Here is a 17,111-nt window from a genome sequence, read left to right on the forward strand (position 1 = left end):
ATGACTAGCTTTGCTGCCTGTTTAAATTAGTCTTTGTTTTGGTAGGGAGCATTTATATTTTGGAGTATTAGATATTGTGTCCATGGGTTCAGGTTTCTGGACTCTACTGGAGTCCAGTTCGAATTTATTTTCGCCAGAATTATCTGTCCTGAAGAAGGTCTGCCTTTTGATTGTGCTACAGCACGATTGGTGAAAACATTGCATCCTTCACATGTAGGAGTATGCGCTAGCCACGTCTCTTGTAGACAGATATGAGATTGCTGGAGCTTTGAGTGAGTTTGCTGGAAAAGGTGACCATTACCTCCTGTGTTCCAAGAGGTCAGGGTTAGGAGTCTGTTGGTTTCGTCCTCTAGCTGTTATGAAGATTGAGGTTGAGCTGTAACTTTCGTTATGTTGAAAAGAGTAATCTCTTTGAATGGATGCATTCATAGAAGACTCTTGTCTGTAGTAGTGAACATCTTGTGAGCTATAGGACCTTGTTTCTTGTTGTGACTCGTTTCTTGCTGAGTCATTGACATTATGTGCATTTCTTAATTCTCGCATGTAATCATACTATAAGAAAACATGTCCACACTGGCTGTGTCAATACATGGCCCACATAAGAATGGCTCCTCCATGTGATTTAAAGTGACTATTGCTGACAGATTGGTTGTGCCCATCTATGCCAGTCGTGGTAATTTCAAATCATGTGTGCGATTTCAAACGGGGACGGCTCATCCATAATGGGCGAGGGGGCGTCCACCCTCCTAGGTCCTCACTCATTATGGATGAGCTGTCCCCGTTTGAAATCGCACACATGATTTGAAATTACCACGACTGGCATAGGTAGGCACAACCAATCTATGCCAGCAATAGTTACTTTAAAATCACATGCATGAGGATGCTGAGACAACCTATCAATAGCAGCAGTCGCCAAGCGATTTACAGTGGCCAACCATATGTCTGGTTGGTCACTGTAAATCCCTTGCAGGGATGCTACAAACTCATGCGCACATACACATGCCCAGAGACACAGTGAAACCAATACATACATGCATACACGCACAGCTACTCACTCAACTAGTTCTGTACAAACGTGCATACACAATGCATTACATTCAGGCACATACATACAGTTCGCATTGAAATGCATGTATGTTCAAACACATACATAAACATGCATTCATAAATTGATATACAGAACTCTGATCTTAGTTGGGTCTTTCTGGCCGGGGCAGGCCGGGACACAAGCAGCATGCTGGTGTAGGCATGCGGCAACAGCGTGCCCCGGAAGGACTTGAATCCCTGTGGCAGGCCACATCACTGATGTGGTTGCCTTGGCAACCCTTTGAGTGGTGCACGGGACGGTGGGCCACAGTTTTCTTTAAATATCACATTAAATATTGGAGGGGAAAAGCCGAGTGGTAGGCCGTCCTCTGTAGCGCAACTTGCCACTCACAAGGTGGCAAACGTCTGAAGAAACGAAGTTATGACGTTTATTTTGAAACAAATTTGGGTAAGCAAAATAGATATACATAACACAAGTGGCACACTTTATATAGAACAGGGCAAGAAACCCACAATACTCCCGTATGGACAACATGTTACCTGGCTCTGGCCTCTTCATCCTCGCCCAAAATAAATGCATAAACCTCTTGTGCTGGTGAAAGTATTCTGCTAAAGCTGTGCATTGCAATTCTAACCCAAAAGTTGTGTTGTCCACTTTGCATGCAACACCCATATTTGGCAAAACTACTTTCAATGGGATTTCAGCTCCAGAATGCAACAGTGCTCATGACGGTCTACATGATTCCAGCACTACCAGTTATCTGGAAAGACTAAATCGCTGGGCATACATTACTTTACTTTTGCATAATTAGAACCATCGGATCAATCAAGATTCCACCACCAGGACATGAAGGTTGCAATGACAATATTTTGAACTCCACTGTTCTTGCCCAATGGCAGTTTTGTCAAGAGGCGATGGGAAGCCCTCTCAGCCGGGCGTGGAAAGCCTACCAGGGAGAAATCCAGAGCCAGACCTAACCACAGGGCCGATGATGGCAGAGGTCCAAAATTCTGGGTTCTTGCCTATTGTGCCAGTTCGTTCCTGTGCATTGCTCAATTGCATCACCCGCTCAGTGTGAACCAAATTGCTGGCAGAATGTGCTCTTCTAATTCCAGAAATACAAAGAGGTATGAACTAATACAAAGAAAAGATACTGGGCCTCATTACGAGTCCGGCGGTAACCGAGGCGGTAAAACTGCCTGGTTACCGCCGGACTCGTATTACCATTCCGCCTCGTGATTCCCGGGGCATTACAAGCCCAGTTTTCCAGGAATCACGGAGGCGGAATGGTGTTAATCCCCATTCCCGTTGAGTCCTATTGGACTCAACGGGAATGGGGATCATGGAAACACCGGTAGCATCTTGTAATGCTGCCGGTGTTTCCTCGTCCGCCTGCAGGCGGGCGGTGTTAAACCCGCCAGGTCAAACCTGGCAGGAACATCACCTCCCGCCTGCAGGAGTCGGGATTAGGCGGTCCGGAAATAACGGTGGCGGCAGGTTTACCGCCACCGTTATTTCCGGACCGCCTGATTTGTAATGAGGCCCACTGAATCGTCCCAAGCATAGAGGGGTGGATGGCCTGGTGAGAAGGAACTCCTCCAGGGGAGCAAGAGACGTGAAGACTGCCATCACCAGCATAGGCGCATGCCCAGTTATTCGTGCTGCCTAAGGAACAGAGACCAGAGTTCATACGTGGCAGAGCGGTCAGCCGTACATCGCACACCAGCCTGGGACACTCGAAGAGTCCCAAGCAGTGACCCTAGACTTCAAAAAGGGGTAGACAACACAAATGGATCTGCACTTACCTTGGGGTGGGGGAGGGGGACAGGAGGGGAGAATTGCAGAAACTAACCAACACTAACTGGGCAATATATAATGCGGGCTGCCATTGTTGCTGCATGGCGGTCCGTGTGGCGAAATGGGGCTTACCTCAAACCTACTTTGTTTGGAACACCAGGCTCAATTGATTAGGGACAGGCTGGCAATCAGAGGCAGGAGGGGATAAGGGAAACCCCCAGGAAGCAGGAATCTGTGTTGTCTAGGCGAGGTCAGCAGAAGGGATGTGTCAGAGCAAGAACATGCAGGAGGATAGACCGTGGAGGCGATCAGCGGAGTAAGTGAGGCATTGGTTAGTGAGTGCAAGTGGTACTGCGTTTGGAGTGTGGAAGAGTAGGTTTGTATGTAGTATGTTTAGGTGACTGTCAAGTGGTTTTTTAGGAGTGAAAGGAGGGTGCCCGAGTAGGAGGTGGGAGGAGTTGTAGTAGTGTGGAGGAGGGAGTAGTGACATTGAAAGGAGACAAGACTTGGGAACATTGGAGGGACAGAGACGAAAGACACAGGAAGAGTGTGAGGTAGGAGGAGTTGGAACCAGGAGAGTAGTGGGGAAGAACAGCAAACATGTGAGGGACAGGAAGTTGGGAGCGTGGCAGTCAAGAAAAGTTCCTGGAAGAACATTCCAAAATCTCTATAGAATTCGTAATCACTAGATAGAGTAGGGCCAGCCTAGGAAGTCCCTGAGGGAGGCTACATAGAAAAGGCAAGCAGCCTCTAGGTCTTCATTTCCAGCGGCAGTCAGCCTTCGGCAGTGGGGCAATAATCTGTATGTACAAATCTGGGGTTAGGAACGCCTGGGTTAGGGAGGAGGGTCTTTAATATAAGTGAGAAAGCCATAGGGCCCATTGCATTCTTAATAAAGACTTTTGAGCCGTCTCGAAGATTTGGAGTGTTTGAGCCATGTGTGACACGTTACCTTTGCTGTTTGGTGGCGGATCAAAGTTAAACGCCACTGATGCAGGCCTGTGCGACTCTGTTTTCAGATTACAAGCATCCATCTCCTTGTAAAAATGGGGCACGGATGAGATTTTATTCGGCGGTTGATAGAAGCTGCCCAAGTAACTATCCTTTGTCGTAGAGTCCATCTTCTAGAGGAGGAGAAACAAACCACGTACTTTTTTTAAAATGCCTTTTGTAATAAAATTTTATAAAAACATCACCACAATAGTACATTTATCAAACATTCCTACAAATCAGTTAAGGAGACATTTTTCAGAGAACACCAAATAAAAAAGGCCAAATAGCACACGTGACAAGGGGAAGGCATACACAGAAGAAACCAAAAGACAACCATGCCTGAATACACATGGAGCAAAACAGGCAAGTGCTGAAAGGAAACAGAAGGAAAAAGTTACTTGCCTGCAATACGGGTTGGCCAGTTAGAGCAACGTCTGTATTCTACTGCATAGTCATTTCTGACCTTATAAAAGGCAGGCATGATAGGATACGTAATTTATAATGCGCCTGTACTGAAGTGTTTCCAGGCGTGAATGCACAATTTTGCTGCCAAATAACTGCTGGCTAGACTTTCCCGCAAACACTCAGCAGTATCTTGGATACACGATGCAGTTTGAACAAAGATGGGACCAACAACTACAGGGCTTCATAAACCGACACGTGCAGGACATTTGTTCAAGTATCCTGCCCATGATATGAAAAGAACAGGAATTTCAGTTTGAGCTTTAGCTCTCTGCCATAGCACTTGAAGATATGCATTAGAAAAGGGCCAATCAACTGTTCCATGACGCACAAGGAGTGCAATCTGTTCGGTCGTCATACTCTCCCCTTTAATTCCAATGCCCTCCATCTGTGGTTGGATTAGGTCGGTCCCATCTCTCTCCTTTGTTTCCGATAGGAAACTGTGAAGGCATCATGAAGTACGACACAGACAAGAGATATCAAGTTGAACAAAAGAATGTGTAAACTTAAATGCCAGGATGGTTGAAGGCCTAACTTGCCCTATGCTAAGGTGGGATTTCCCTACCTGAATAAAACTAAGGCATGTCTGAGTCAAAGAGTTCAACTCAGTCTGTGCCCAAAACATATCCTTGCCCTCACAACTACAATAAGCCAATGTGTAGGGATGTAAAAAGTATTTTTTTAAAAAGTGCTGAGCTTCTTCCAATTCGCAGCTTTCTCTCAGCTCCCTTCCCCAATTATACAACTGTTCCACAGAAAGGTATCTTTTGCAAAGTTCAGAATTATAAAGTTTTGAAACAATTCTCGGGGTTCCCTTCCCCAAGTTCCAAATTTCACAGTTCAAACCACAAAAGAAAGTCATGAGGTTTCAGTATTTCCTTCTCCGAGACTTGTAGTTCATCACAGTTCAAAACGCACAAAAGAAAAGGGCCGTGGCCGTTTTCTTTATCCCCTTTGTTGCCCATGCAAGTTCATTTCTTTTCTTCATATATTAAGTTATCTTTAGGATTCCATAAGATTAATGGAGTTTCGCTTGCCAACATTCAGTGGTTTAATTACCTATGAAAGTTCAGTTGGTTCATAAATGCAGCATGTAATGATGTTGAATGATCACTGTTCCATTCACTACTAAAGTCAACATGCAGCGTTTTCTGATTAAATAGTAAAGTTTACATTCAATCTGGCATTCTCCGAGCATCGATGGAGCTTACAATCTTGTTTTCATTCAGCCCACTATGAAATATTTAGGTCTTTCACTTTAAGAACTTCCCATTGTCCAGAGACTTCGAAACTGTTCTGCTTTAAGAAATGTGACCACTTCGATACAAGGTATTTTTGGTACTTTAAATTTCAACACTGGAAAAAGCCTAGGAACGGAGACCTTCGAAAACAGGTTCTTCTAATGCACTAGACCACCCTGCTACTATCTACAAAATATTTCAGCACCATGGAAATGTTCGGTCACTCGCACTTTGTGTACCGGGTTTCTTGTTTCACAGAAACTCACTGGTCTCTTCAGTAGCTGCCCACACAGCGCAGAGTACACGATCTGCAGCTGAGGGGTGTGGGGGTCCAACATAGCACATAGCACATAGCACAGAATCAGCCATGCTCGACTTACAGACAAAGATGCTTAGCATCTTAGACAAGGGGAAAACGGGACTTCTCATCCTGTTAGACCTCAGTGCTGCCTTTGACCTCCTGGATCATAACCTGCTCAAAAATGCCTTAGGCAAAACAGCAAACTGCTCACAGGAGGCAAAAACATGGATAATGTCCTTTTTAAAAGGCAGAACATCCCGAGTCCATTGGGGAGACAAATTCTCAATGGAAAGGAAGATCCTCTGAGGGGTTCCCCAGGGAGCCAGCATGTCCCCATTGCTGTTCAACCTCTACATTAGATACCTATGCTACATCTTAGACCATGCTGATATATTCTTTACCAACTATGCCGACGATACGCAGCTGGTACTGGAACTCAGCGGGGACCATAAAACCGATAACAATCTAAGTAGTATCTATAACATCATAGAACAATGGATGGATTCCAACTGGATGTGTTTGAACGCCAGCAAAACTGACCTGATGATCTTCGGATCCACCGAAGCCAGAAAATCACTGCCCCACGACTATGCAAATTTCAAGATCAAGGATGCTAACATCCAAGTACTTGAGAAAGTAAAAACTTTGGGTATGATGATGGAAGCGTCTTTAGGAGCAGAGGCCCAGACTCAATACATAAAAAAAACCTGCAATTACTACTTGAGACTCCTCAGAACTATTAGACTATCTCACGGAGAACAACTGTGCCACAGTATCCAGAGCAACCATCCTTTCCCGTTTGGATTATGGGAACGCACTTATGCTAGGAGCCAACAACAAAAAACATCCAAGCGTTCCAGATTATCCAAAATAACACAGTTAGGATAATCAAATGCAAATCTAAATCAGACCACATCAGTGCATCTAGGAAGGAACTACATTGGCTCAAAGTGGAGAGCAGAACCCACTTCAAGGCTCTCACAATAGCCCACAGATGCATCCACGGGAAGGCACCAGGCCATCTAAAATCGAAAGTACGTTCTTATGTTCCAAGCCGCGCCTTGAGATCCTCGGATCAAAATAGGATCGCAGTGATGCCACACAAACTTAGATCTGGACTGGGAAAATCCTTCCCAGTCATTACAGCAGGCATCTGGAATAATCTGCTAGCCCACATAAGGAAAGAATCTAACTACTTACGTTTTCGTAAATTAGTGAAAACATATCTTTTCAACTGACCACTTTCATGACCCACTAAATCATTGATTCCAGGAACTGTCCCGTCCATTTCTGTTGTCTTTGTGTCCAAGTTTTTACGCCCCAAAACTCGCGAGTTAACGGCGCAATACAAATAATTAAAATAAATAAACATGACTTCCTGGGCCGGCTGCGTGGCAATGGGGAATGAGCACTTTACTTGAAAGGGAAAGGGGTAGCTTTTCCATCCAGCTCCCTGGTCTACTGCCAGTCTGCTCCACCTCCTATGCCAGGCTGCATCAGGTCTCCTCTCATTACAGTCCTCAGTGTCTTGGCATGCTATGCATCTCGGGCCTTCCCAGGGCAGTTTCCTCCAACGGCTCGCCTCATGTCCAACAAGGTTCCCTGCTGATCACACAGGACTCCCTGCTGCTGCTCCCTTTGTTGCTTTTTCTCCTCTTTTTTTTTACACCTGCAAACCTCTAACAGGTCGCAGGTGTGCCCTCTCAATCGCCCTCACCTGACCATGATTAAGAGAACATGCCAGACCTTGATACCATCTTGCAGGCATCTTCTTCATCCCAGTAACAAAGTGGTGAATGTGTGGTGTTCATTACACTCAGCGGTTCCATGTGTTAAAATCGTGGCAGAAATGGCAGTGGACACAAAATATTGCAACAAAAAGGCAGTGGTTTTGCCGCCACAATCCATGTAAAGGATGCAGGAGACACCCCAGCAACTCCCAGACCGATTATACCATTTAAAAGGGGAGCAGGGACACCCTGCAATCCCTGCTCTCCTTAAATGGTGTAATGGGGTACACCTTTAATGGGTCAAACCACAGCATTTTTACTGCGATTTTTTGTCCAGGTGACATTTTTGCAGCGATTTTATAACTGCATACCCTCTCAGTTGCCTCTTCCTCGTCTCAGTGCCGTGAAGTGTCCCATATGGTGAATTGAGGGTATCTGACTTACATTAACCCATAAAGGTTGGGGGGAGGGTTAGGTTGGTCATTAGGAAAATGGGGATACCATGTCTCGCTTGAGGTTCTCCCACGATCAATCCTAAAGGACAATCCACCTAGGCAATCCTACCTCACTTTTCTGCCCCCAGGGTCAGGATCCAAAAGCGATGGCCTTTGCCTGGCCACCTGCATGGAAGATCCCAGGGAGTTAGGAGTGAGAAAACCCTCTGGTTTCTCACAGCCCATATACTGAAACGGTTGCACCTGGGTCTCCACCTGCCCCATTCGGAGGACTGCTTCTCTGCACTTTGTCCTAGTGTCCCCAAACTTTTCCAGTTGTGCGTTTGTTCCATGGGGCGTGGGTGCTGCTCATTAGTTTATCCCATTCTGAGCCGAAGAGCCAGGTTTTTAGAAGTTTTCTGAATTTTAGATGGTCCCTCACGGTTCATATTTCTCTGGGGAGAGTTTTCCAAAGTTTAGCGGCTAGTCAGGAGAAAGCTGAACTTTTTTCCTAGTTTAGGTTTACGTTCTAGGCGGATGTCGTCACTGGATCAGTGTGTTTTGGTTGGCTGGAAAATGGTTATTTCCTTTGGTACAAATTCTGCTCCCTGTCCGTAGATTGCTGTGCGTTATGCGCATTGTTTTGAAGGAAATTAGTTTTTTTGACTGGCAACCAATGCAGCATCTTTAGCGCTGGCGTGGTGTGGTCCCTTCATGAGAGTTTGAGCTGAAGTCTGGCAGCTGCGTCCTGTATACGTTGCAGTTTCTTCAGTAAGTAATCCCACATTCCATGGAATAGGCTGTTGGTGTAGTCTATCCTGGACATGGGGAGATGATGGCTAGTGTTTTGTGCTTGAAGGAGAAGAATGGTAGAATCTTTTTGATCATGTGTAGGTGGAAGAAGCATTTGATTATCGCGTTTACTTGTAGTTCTAGGGTTAGATGATTGTCCATTAGGATTCCAAGGTTTTTAAACAACTTTGGATAGCGAGTGCGCTGTTCCCAGTTCTGTGGGCTAAGGGATGTACTGGTTACTTCATTGGTTTTTGGATATAATCATGATTTCCGTCTTGCCCAGGTTGACTTTGAGGCTGTTGGTGTTCATCCATTCGTAGAGTTCTTTGAGCCAGCCTATTAGAGTAGAGTTATCCTCGTGTACATCTGATTTTGTAGATTATTTGGGTGTCATCTGCGTAATTGTTGTAGCAAGTGGAGCCATGTCTTTTGAGGAGGTTGACATTGAAGAGGTGCGAGGATAGGCAGGATCCTTGTGGTACTCCACAGGTCGCACAGTGCAGATTTGAATTGTTTTATCCATATGGTCTGTTCTTTCAGACCAGGAGGATTTAATCCAGAGCAGTGCTGTCTCGGTAATCCCCATTTCTTCCAGTCTTTGTGAGAGTGTTGTGGCTAACTGGCGAACACTGCAGACAGGTCGATTAGTATCAGTGCAGAGTTTGTGTTGGAGTCTGCGTTGGTCATTAGGTCGTCCCAAATAGGGAGAAGTGCCGTCTCTGTCCCGATCATGGATCTGAAGCAGACTTGTGCTTGGTCCAATAGTTCGTGGTTTTCTACAATCGTAGATATAGGTCTACAATAGTTTTGCCGGAGACACAATGAGGTATCTTGGTATTCACATATTACCAAGGACAAAATATAATCTTGACCTAACCACTAAAGGTTTCCAAGCTGACACAAAATACTGGGCAACACTGTCCCTGCTTGCAGGGCTGCTGTATGTAAGCTGATGTTTCCAAGGTACTTGTAAATCCTTCAAAATACCCCATATTAGATCCCCAAAGTGCAATTTGACAGAATACGAAGCATCTTATGTAACCTCCTTTGGCAAAATGTCATAACCTAGATTGCTTTGCTAATGTTATATGGTTCTGTTTGGGAGGGGAGCATTGGTCTCCCTGATATTTTAAGACGCTAATGGGCCTCCCAACTGACAATTATCAATGACTGGCTTCACGAAAACACTATCATTCCCCACATCAAAACTGCATGCAAATGGACTCGTCATGCGACCCCTCTGCAAATACTGTACACCAAGGGACCGAGTCATGAGCTACCAGGGCCACACAACAGGTTATACAAGCTAGAAAGGACGTTGGTTACGCTCACCTGGTTCCTGCAGAGGCGTTGGGGCACGGTTGCAGCCCTCCCAGGAGTTAAATCACCCCCGTCAGGTCTTTCCCTCTGCGGATAAGGTGTGAGCGGCGGCAATTGGTGACACTGCTCCTGCGTGGACATGAGAAAACATGTGTGCTGATCGGTGACTATTGTACCTCTCAAACCCTTCCACCAAAGGTGCGATTTCTGTGGGCATGTACTGGCCCATAGGGCTCACCTGTTAGTTATTGATGGTAAGCTCTCCACCCTGCTACTTCTGGTAGGGGCGCTTGTTGATGGGACCTAGTTCGTTCACTGATCCCCAGTAAGTAACAGTCCTGTGCAGCTGCGACTATGCTTCTCTTGTCTCTTTCCCTTTCTGTTTTCCCTTTGCCTCTCCTTGTTTTCCGTCTTGGTATTATTGCTCTCAATATTGCGGTTAATTCCCGAATAACGTTTTCTCTTCTGTTTTCTTCCAAATAGATGGAAATGCGCCCCAAAAGCAGCTGTGGGGGGGGCGTGGAACGCGGTCACGAAGATGAATGAAACCACAATGTCCGACAACAGGTGAGTGATGGTTTAAGGCAAAACGCGGGGTTTGGTGGTAGCGCGACCTTAAACTGAATGTCTTTTAAGTGTCTAACCTTGCCTTTCGTTTTTACTTGCAGGCGGCGGGGAGCGTTACGCTGCATGGAAGTGCAGAAGAACGCGAAGCGTCTGCCTCTGGGATCGGAGCTGCAATCGTGGGCACGCCCACTAGGGCTGGTTTGCCTGCCACACCCTGCAACTCCTAGAGAGTCAGCACGTGCAAGGCAACCCAATAGCAGCAGCAGCCACACCTAGGAGTACATATGAGGCTGCTTTAGTGATGGAAGTTGTTAAATGCACCTTGCACCCGAAATGAGGTGTTATGGCCAAAATAAAAGAATTCTTGTTCCAAATAAATGTTCTTGCTTACTGTTATTCATGAGCCTGGCAAAAAAGGCACCAGGACTGTGTCCATCCGGGCCCCCTGTGTATGTGGCCCTTTAGTGTTTGCGTGCTTGGCCCGATGACCATGAAAGGCTCTAGGGCACATGGAGTTGGCGGGTAAAACTAATCTAAAAGCCCTACACTCTGGAAAAACATAGCGCTACACAAACTAAAAGATCTACATAGCTTTATGAAATGGAAAGAAAACAATACTATTCATCTAGGGGAGATCATAGCCAATGGGAATATAATATTCTAAGAAATTACCCATAGATGCAACTTACCGGCAGCAGAATACTACCACTCGACGGAACTGGCTCACCCTCAGAGATCTCAGTTTGAAGACTTTTAGAGACATCAGAGGCTAATCTAATCTATGAAAAAATCCAAGATAAATGCAACGATGTATCACGTAATCCCATCCTTTACACCTCAAAACTGAGATCCAAGTGGGAAGCGTATATAGGCCCCATAGGTCCATTCTCTCTTTTGGGTGCAAACCATGTGTTGGTTCATTTTTCCACATTATATGGCAATGTCAAAAGATTAAACGGTTTTGGGGTGCCCTACCGACACATCTCTCGACAGTTGAAGAAATGTCATGAGAACCCTAAATGCTACTGTTGGGAGTGTGGGTGACAGCTCCCTCAACAGATACGAGATATTATTTGTATTGACAACATCCACGATTTGCTAAATGGAAGTTGGAACTAGACCATTATATATTTTTAACTAGAAGGGGCATAAAGGGAACGTGGTCGTCCACAAATATTTGTGAAAATATGGAAGTGGGACAGCAGGGGTTGTTTCATCACTTTTCATGGAGCAATCTTACTGTATGCTTTTGTGTTTAGGAATAAGTTACTTACCTGTAACTCCTGCTCTCCAGCATTGGTATCTTTCATGGATTCGAATGTTCGCCATTGACAAGCTGGGAATCCTCTAACATTAAAGCAGTTTACCTTTACATTTTTAAACTGTTTGTCACTTAAGTGCTCTACTAAGTCATTTTGGGTGATACTTCCCACAGTCAATTAGACAGGTTCTCTTAGCTCAAACCCCTGATGGCTATCTTTAGATTTGGCAGCGCACGTTAATGTGGCAGTATGAGCCAAGAAGAGCCAGAGAGGGGTAGGAGGGAGGGTCGCATGTGAATCCATGAAAGATACCAATTATGGAAAAACAGGAGTTACTAGTAATTAGTAGCCGGCGAGGGTCACCCAGAATGTAACAAACCTTCTGATTGGCCCTCGCTGGTGCATTACCCGACCGGCAATCCCTCAGGCGAGATTCCATTCCTGTGTTCCTGGAGGGGGCCATTGAGGAGGCTTGAAACGGAGGCCATGTCCGCTCAGAACATCCACACAGCTGGAGGTTGCCATCCTACCCAGCCAGGGATTCCGTCATTTATTTTTAAAGTCGCCCCCCCCACCCCCTCCTGCAAACAATGCCCTCCCCACCCTCCCAACCCCACTTACCTTCTTAGTTCTCCTTTTTCGGGAACAAACATGCTGGGAAAACTTCTGTTCCCAGTGTGTCTGCTCCCGATGGGTGCCATGGAAAGGGGACACAGACTGTTTTTTCCCCCCTTTCCCGGCGGCCATTTTCTTTGACTTTTTTCTGTCCGGATACACTGCAGCGGTTTTGAACAGAAAAAATGCTTTTAGCACCCTGGTGTTGCGGGCCAGAGTACTAATAGCAATAAACACGTAGCTGCTGGGGCATTACCGAGTCAGGTAATGTCATGGTGGTATTACAGAGTCAAGTAATGCCCCGGGGCCCATAGTTATAGGCCCGAGCAATGCTCTTGGATAAGGTACTGCAGCACATATACACAACCAAAGATGTGACGATAAGCTCAACAGAAGTACTCAACTCACCTTAGGCGAACAAGTTGCAAAGCACTGCTTGGCCTACTAGGGACTCCTCCCTGGAATCCCCATCAACACAGTAGAATCTCGTGAAGGTATGGATGGACATCCACGTGGCTGCCCTGCAGATGCCAAACCGGGGGTCAACGGACAGGAAGGCCGTAGTAGAAGCCACGGCTCTCGTCAAGTGTGCTCTTGGTCTTCCTAGAAGGGGTCTGTTGGTCAGACGATGGCAGTGGGAAATGCACAAAGACAGCCATCTTGCAATGGAAGACTTCGAAAAGGGCGTTTCCCTTGCCTACAGGTCAGAAGGTAAAACAATTGCTATGACCCTTGGCTCCTTTGGGCAAGTCACATAGAATATAAGGGCTTGGGCAACATCTAGAGAATAGAAGGATCGCTCTGCAGGAGACAAAGGAGAGCAAAAGAACGCTGGCAGACTGGTGGGCCATTAAGGTGGAAGGCCAAGAGAACCTTCGGCATGAAGGTAGGGTAAGTATGCAGAACCACCTTAGACTGATGAACTCAAGTAGGGAGGTTTGCAGGCAAGGGCTTGCAGTCCGCCCACTCGTCTGGGTTATCTCATTAGCTTCTAGAGAACAAAAGAGTTCCAAGCTGGAGCAGGGGCTCGAAAAGGAGGACACACGAAATAGACCCTTGAGGAATTCCTTCACCAATGTATGAGACCAGAGCGAAGGCTGACCTGTGGGACGCGTGTAGCATGAAATGGCTTCTAGACGAATGTGCCAAACCAGCTTTTGCTGAGGAAAGTGTTACACTCACCTGGTATCCAATGGCACGCCACACAATACCGGACGGAGGTCTAAGCGCTATTCCGGATCCCTCTCTGCTTGGTTATGTGCCAGACGTTGGGTATCGCCTATAACAGGAGAATGGAGGGTTAAGATACTGGTTCTGTGATGAGTGGACTCCCCACCTCCCTCTGGTCCAAAACCCCTCCCTTGGGGATATTGTTCACCTTAGGGTTTTGTGCGTTGAACTCTGTCCTGCGTCTCTGTGCAGGGGCGCGTGGTTGGTGCAGACGATTCGTGGACCCATTTGCTTCACTAGTCCGTGTGCCCTTATGTTGGGTCCAGACCGGCTGTGACTCAGACTCTGCTTGCTGTCTTGCAGGCGAGTTATAATGTCTTTTCCCTCTTTATTCTGGCTCTTTCTTTCCCCCCCGTTTTCTCTGTCTTCTCGGTGTCTTGCTCCACTACGCTGTTCCCTAACAATGTCTTTTTGTTTTCACAGGGATGGTTGCGATCTCGGAGTTGCCGCGCCGATGGCGAAGACCACGGTGAGTTATTGATGCAGAGCGCCGCGGTGTTAATTGCTAACCTGTGTTCTCTTCCCTTCTTCGTACAGGTTGCAGTGATGTTACGGAGTGGTGAGCGATCGAAGCGCTGCTTGCCCAGGTAAGTGCTTTGTTAATGCTGACCTTGTTCCTTCTCCCTTGCAGGTTGCGGTGAAACCCGGAGATGGGCGAGGTAAGAGAAGCGCTGGATGGATTCAAGACCGGTTACTTCAGAGGTAAGTGTTCTTGCTCGCTAATCCCGTTCTTGTTCTTCCAGGTTATTAATGGAATCCAGATCTAGGGCTTCTGGATCGGACTGCCGGAGAAGCAGATAAGCAAGAGCTGGACACGGTGAGCGTTACACTGCCGGAGTGCAGAATAACGCGAAGCGTGTTCTGCCGTTTGGGTGTGGTTTAAATAGTTCCACGCCAAGTAGTTCCAGGACCAGCCACACCCAAAACACTAGACCGCATGGCTTGGTTCTAAAGAACTGAGCTGTGTAATAGGCCTCTATGTTGGATTAAGGTCCAAAACTGGTATTGCTTTATTCCTGATAATGAGCCTGGCGCCAAAGGCGCCAGGACTGACTCCATGTATGTTTCTGATGGAATTGTAAAGGACCTTGGGGCCAGTGTGAAGGGCTTTAGCCCCAGTGCTGCCAGGGGGCTGTTATACCTGAGGGGGTCAGGGGCATGGATCGTGACAGAAAGGGGGTATGGCAAAATGTGTGCAGCATGAATGCGCAAGGCGTCCAATTGCTGAAGAGCACACCATATTATCAAACGTTTTCTTGTAGCAGGAAAAAGTAAATGTTGCTCTTCCCCTGGCCAGTATTCTCTTGCATTCTGGAGGTAGCAGGATGCTCCCAAATTCTAGTGCTACAGGAGCCAGGCCTTCAAGTTGAGGGATGCTGGGTCATGGTGTAGCACGGACGTGCCGTCTTTTAAGAGCAGGTCAAGTGGCAGAGGAATTTTAAGATTGGAGCCACGGATTAGTGAAGCAGGTCTGAGCACCAAATTTACTGTGACCATGCTGGGGCCACCAGGATCATCGTGTAGCAGCTCTGAGTGTACCGAGAACTTTTGGTAACAGAGGGATCGAAGGGAAACCGTAAATGAACAGTCCATCCCATTGGAATGAGAACGCGTCCCCCAGGTTCCCTTCTTGGTGAAACTGACTTGCAAACTGCATTTCCTTATTGTTTCGGCATCAAACAGGTCAATCTCTGGCCGCCGCCACCTGGCTAAGAGAGAACTTGACTCGGGGGAAGTTCCCATTCGTGGTAAGACCCAAGTTCCCTGCTGTCGTATTATGCATCCCTGGCAGATGGACATGTGCATGAGCGCCCATTTCCACAGGGCTTGCTCCTCCCCAGACTGCAGATACACAATATGGTGTTGTCGTAAAGATGCGAACCATCATGTTTTGCAGCTGTGGTCTGAAAGGTTTTAGGGCCCAGAACACTGCCCTTAACTCCAGGGCATTTACGTGCAGTGCCTTCTCTTTGGGCAACCACAGACCTCTGGCATGGAATTCTCCCGTGTGGGCTCCCTGCCTCTCCACAGGGAGGCAACCATGGTCACGGACTTCATATGCCAGAAGACAAAAGGGGGCTCCCCGAGTGAGGTTGCGACAACGCCACCATTAGAGTGCTTGGTGGAAGCATGGCATGAGGTGAAGCGAGTCTTCCCAGAACCTGTGATTTGCTGCCAACAGGCATCTAGGAACTCTTGACATCGTCTCATTTGAAGTCTGGGATCAATGGGATGTATGAGGAAATCATTTGCAGGAGTCACTTGAGGGAGCGAACTGATGTGATCGTCAAACCCGACAGACATTGTACCTTGCTCAGCGTTGTAAGAGGATTCAATTCAGCACTACAGCCAAGTTAACGCCTAGTCTAGAATACTGAATGAAAACCCTTATTGATATATCTTTAGGTCCAGTTCATGCGTTCTGGATGACTACCCTTGTATAACACCCCTCTCTTGGAATCCCCCTGACCCCACTGAGCCAAGAAGTAATTCTGTTTTGCAAGTTTAAAAGGTTTATTTGATAAATTAAAATATATATCACACTTTTTAATAAATTAATAATTGAATATCACACTTAATCTGATATGGTAAATATTAACAACGGAGAATCTGGCACTAGCACACTTCTTTAATCACTAATGAGTTGACATGAAATGGATAAGGTAGCACACTGGTAAATAGGAACAAAAGTATAATGTGGTAGAGGATGCTTTATGTAGGCTCAGGTGGATGCAATATTCAATGAATGCAGTACAGAAAATACGCAATATGATTTCAACCAAACAATGTAATCACTTTTCTCTGGCTACTCCCCTCCCCCCCTTGATGCAAGGCAAGGAAATGGAAGGAAAACACACAGTTCTCAGAAATGCAATCAACTGTAATTCAGTTCAATCCAGCAAGCTTAAACAGAAGTTTGAAAACACAGGCAAATGCTTTGATAGGTGCTAGCAATGAATGAGAAATATGCTGGAAACGCTCTTAATTCCCTTTTAGAGGTTCAGGATGAGTGGTATCTAGTTAATATTAGTCCAGGCTCACACTAGCAATGATGCAGGGATAGTTAGCAGGTTAAACGAATTTCTGGCAAATGAAATCAGGCAGCAGCAGTTTTTTTACATGTGAAGAAATTGCAAATCGCGGCAAAATTCGCGGATGCGCCGAGCGCTATTACAAAGGAACCGCAAGGACTATCTCTACCGTTTTGGGGTCCTAGGAAAGCCTGGGATCTCAGCTTCCTAATGAAAGTTATTGCAAGTCTCTAGCCCAAACAGTTGCGGAGATATGAGTAATTTAGTAAAGGTCGTTTTTGGTT

General features: G+C 46.4%; 1 protein-coding gene across 1 annotated transcript in view; it reads right to left on the bottom strand.

Annotated features, from left to right (window-relative positions):
• CEP57L1 (centrosomal protein 57 like 1) overlaps positions 1–17,111 on the bottom strand; it is a 391,785-nt gene that overhangs the window by 277,310 nt on the left and 97,364 nt on the right. Inside the window, exon 2 of the mRNA XM_069606543.1 lies at positions 3,798–3,969. Within this exon, the coding sequence (XP_069462644.1) occupies positions 3,798–3,969 (172 nt within the window). The remainder of the gene's footprint in view (positions 1–3,797; positions 3,970–17,111) is intronic.

Source organism: Ambystoma mexicanum, chromosome 4p, assembly GCF_040938575.1.
Source record: "Ambystoma mexicanum isolate Mex_15411 chromosome 4p, UKY_AmexF1_1, whole genome shotgun sequence".
NCBI lineage: Eukaryota > Metazoa > Chordata > Amphibia > Caudata > Ambystomatidae > Ambystoma > Ambystoma mexicanum.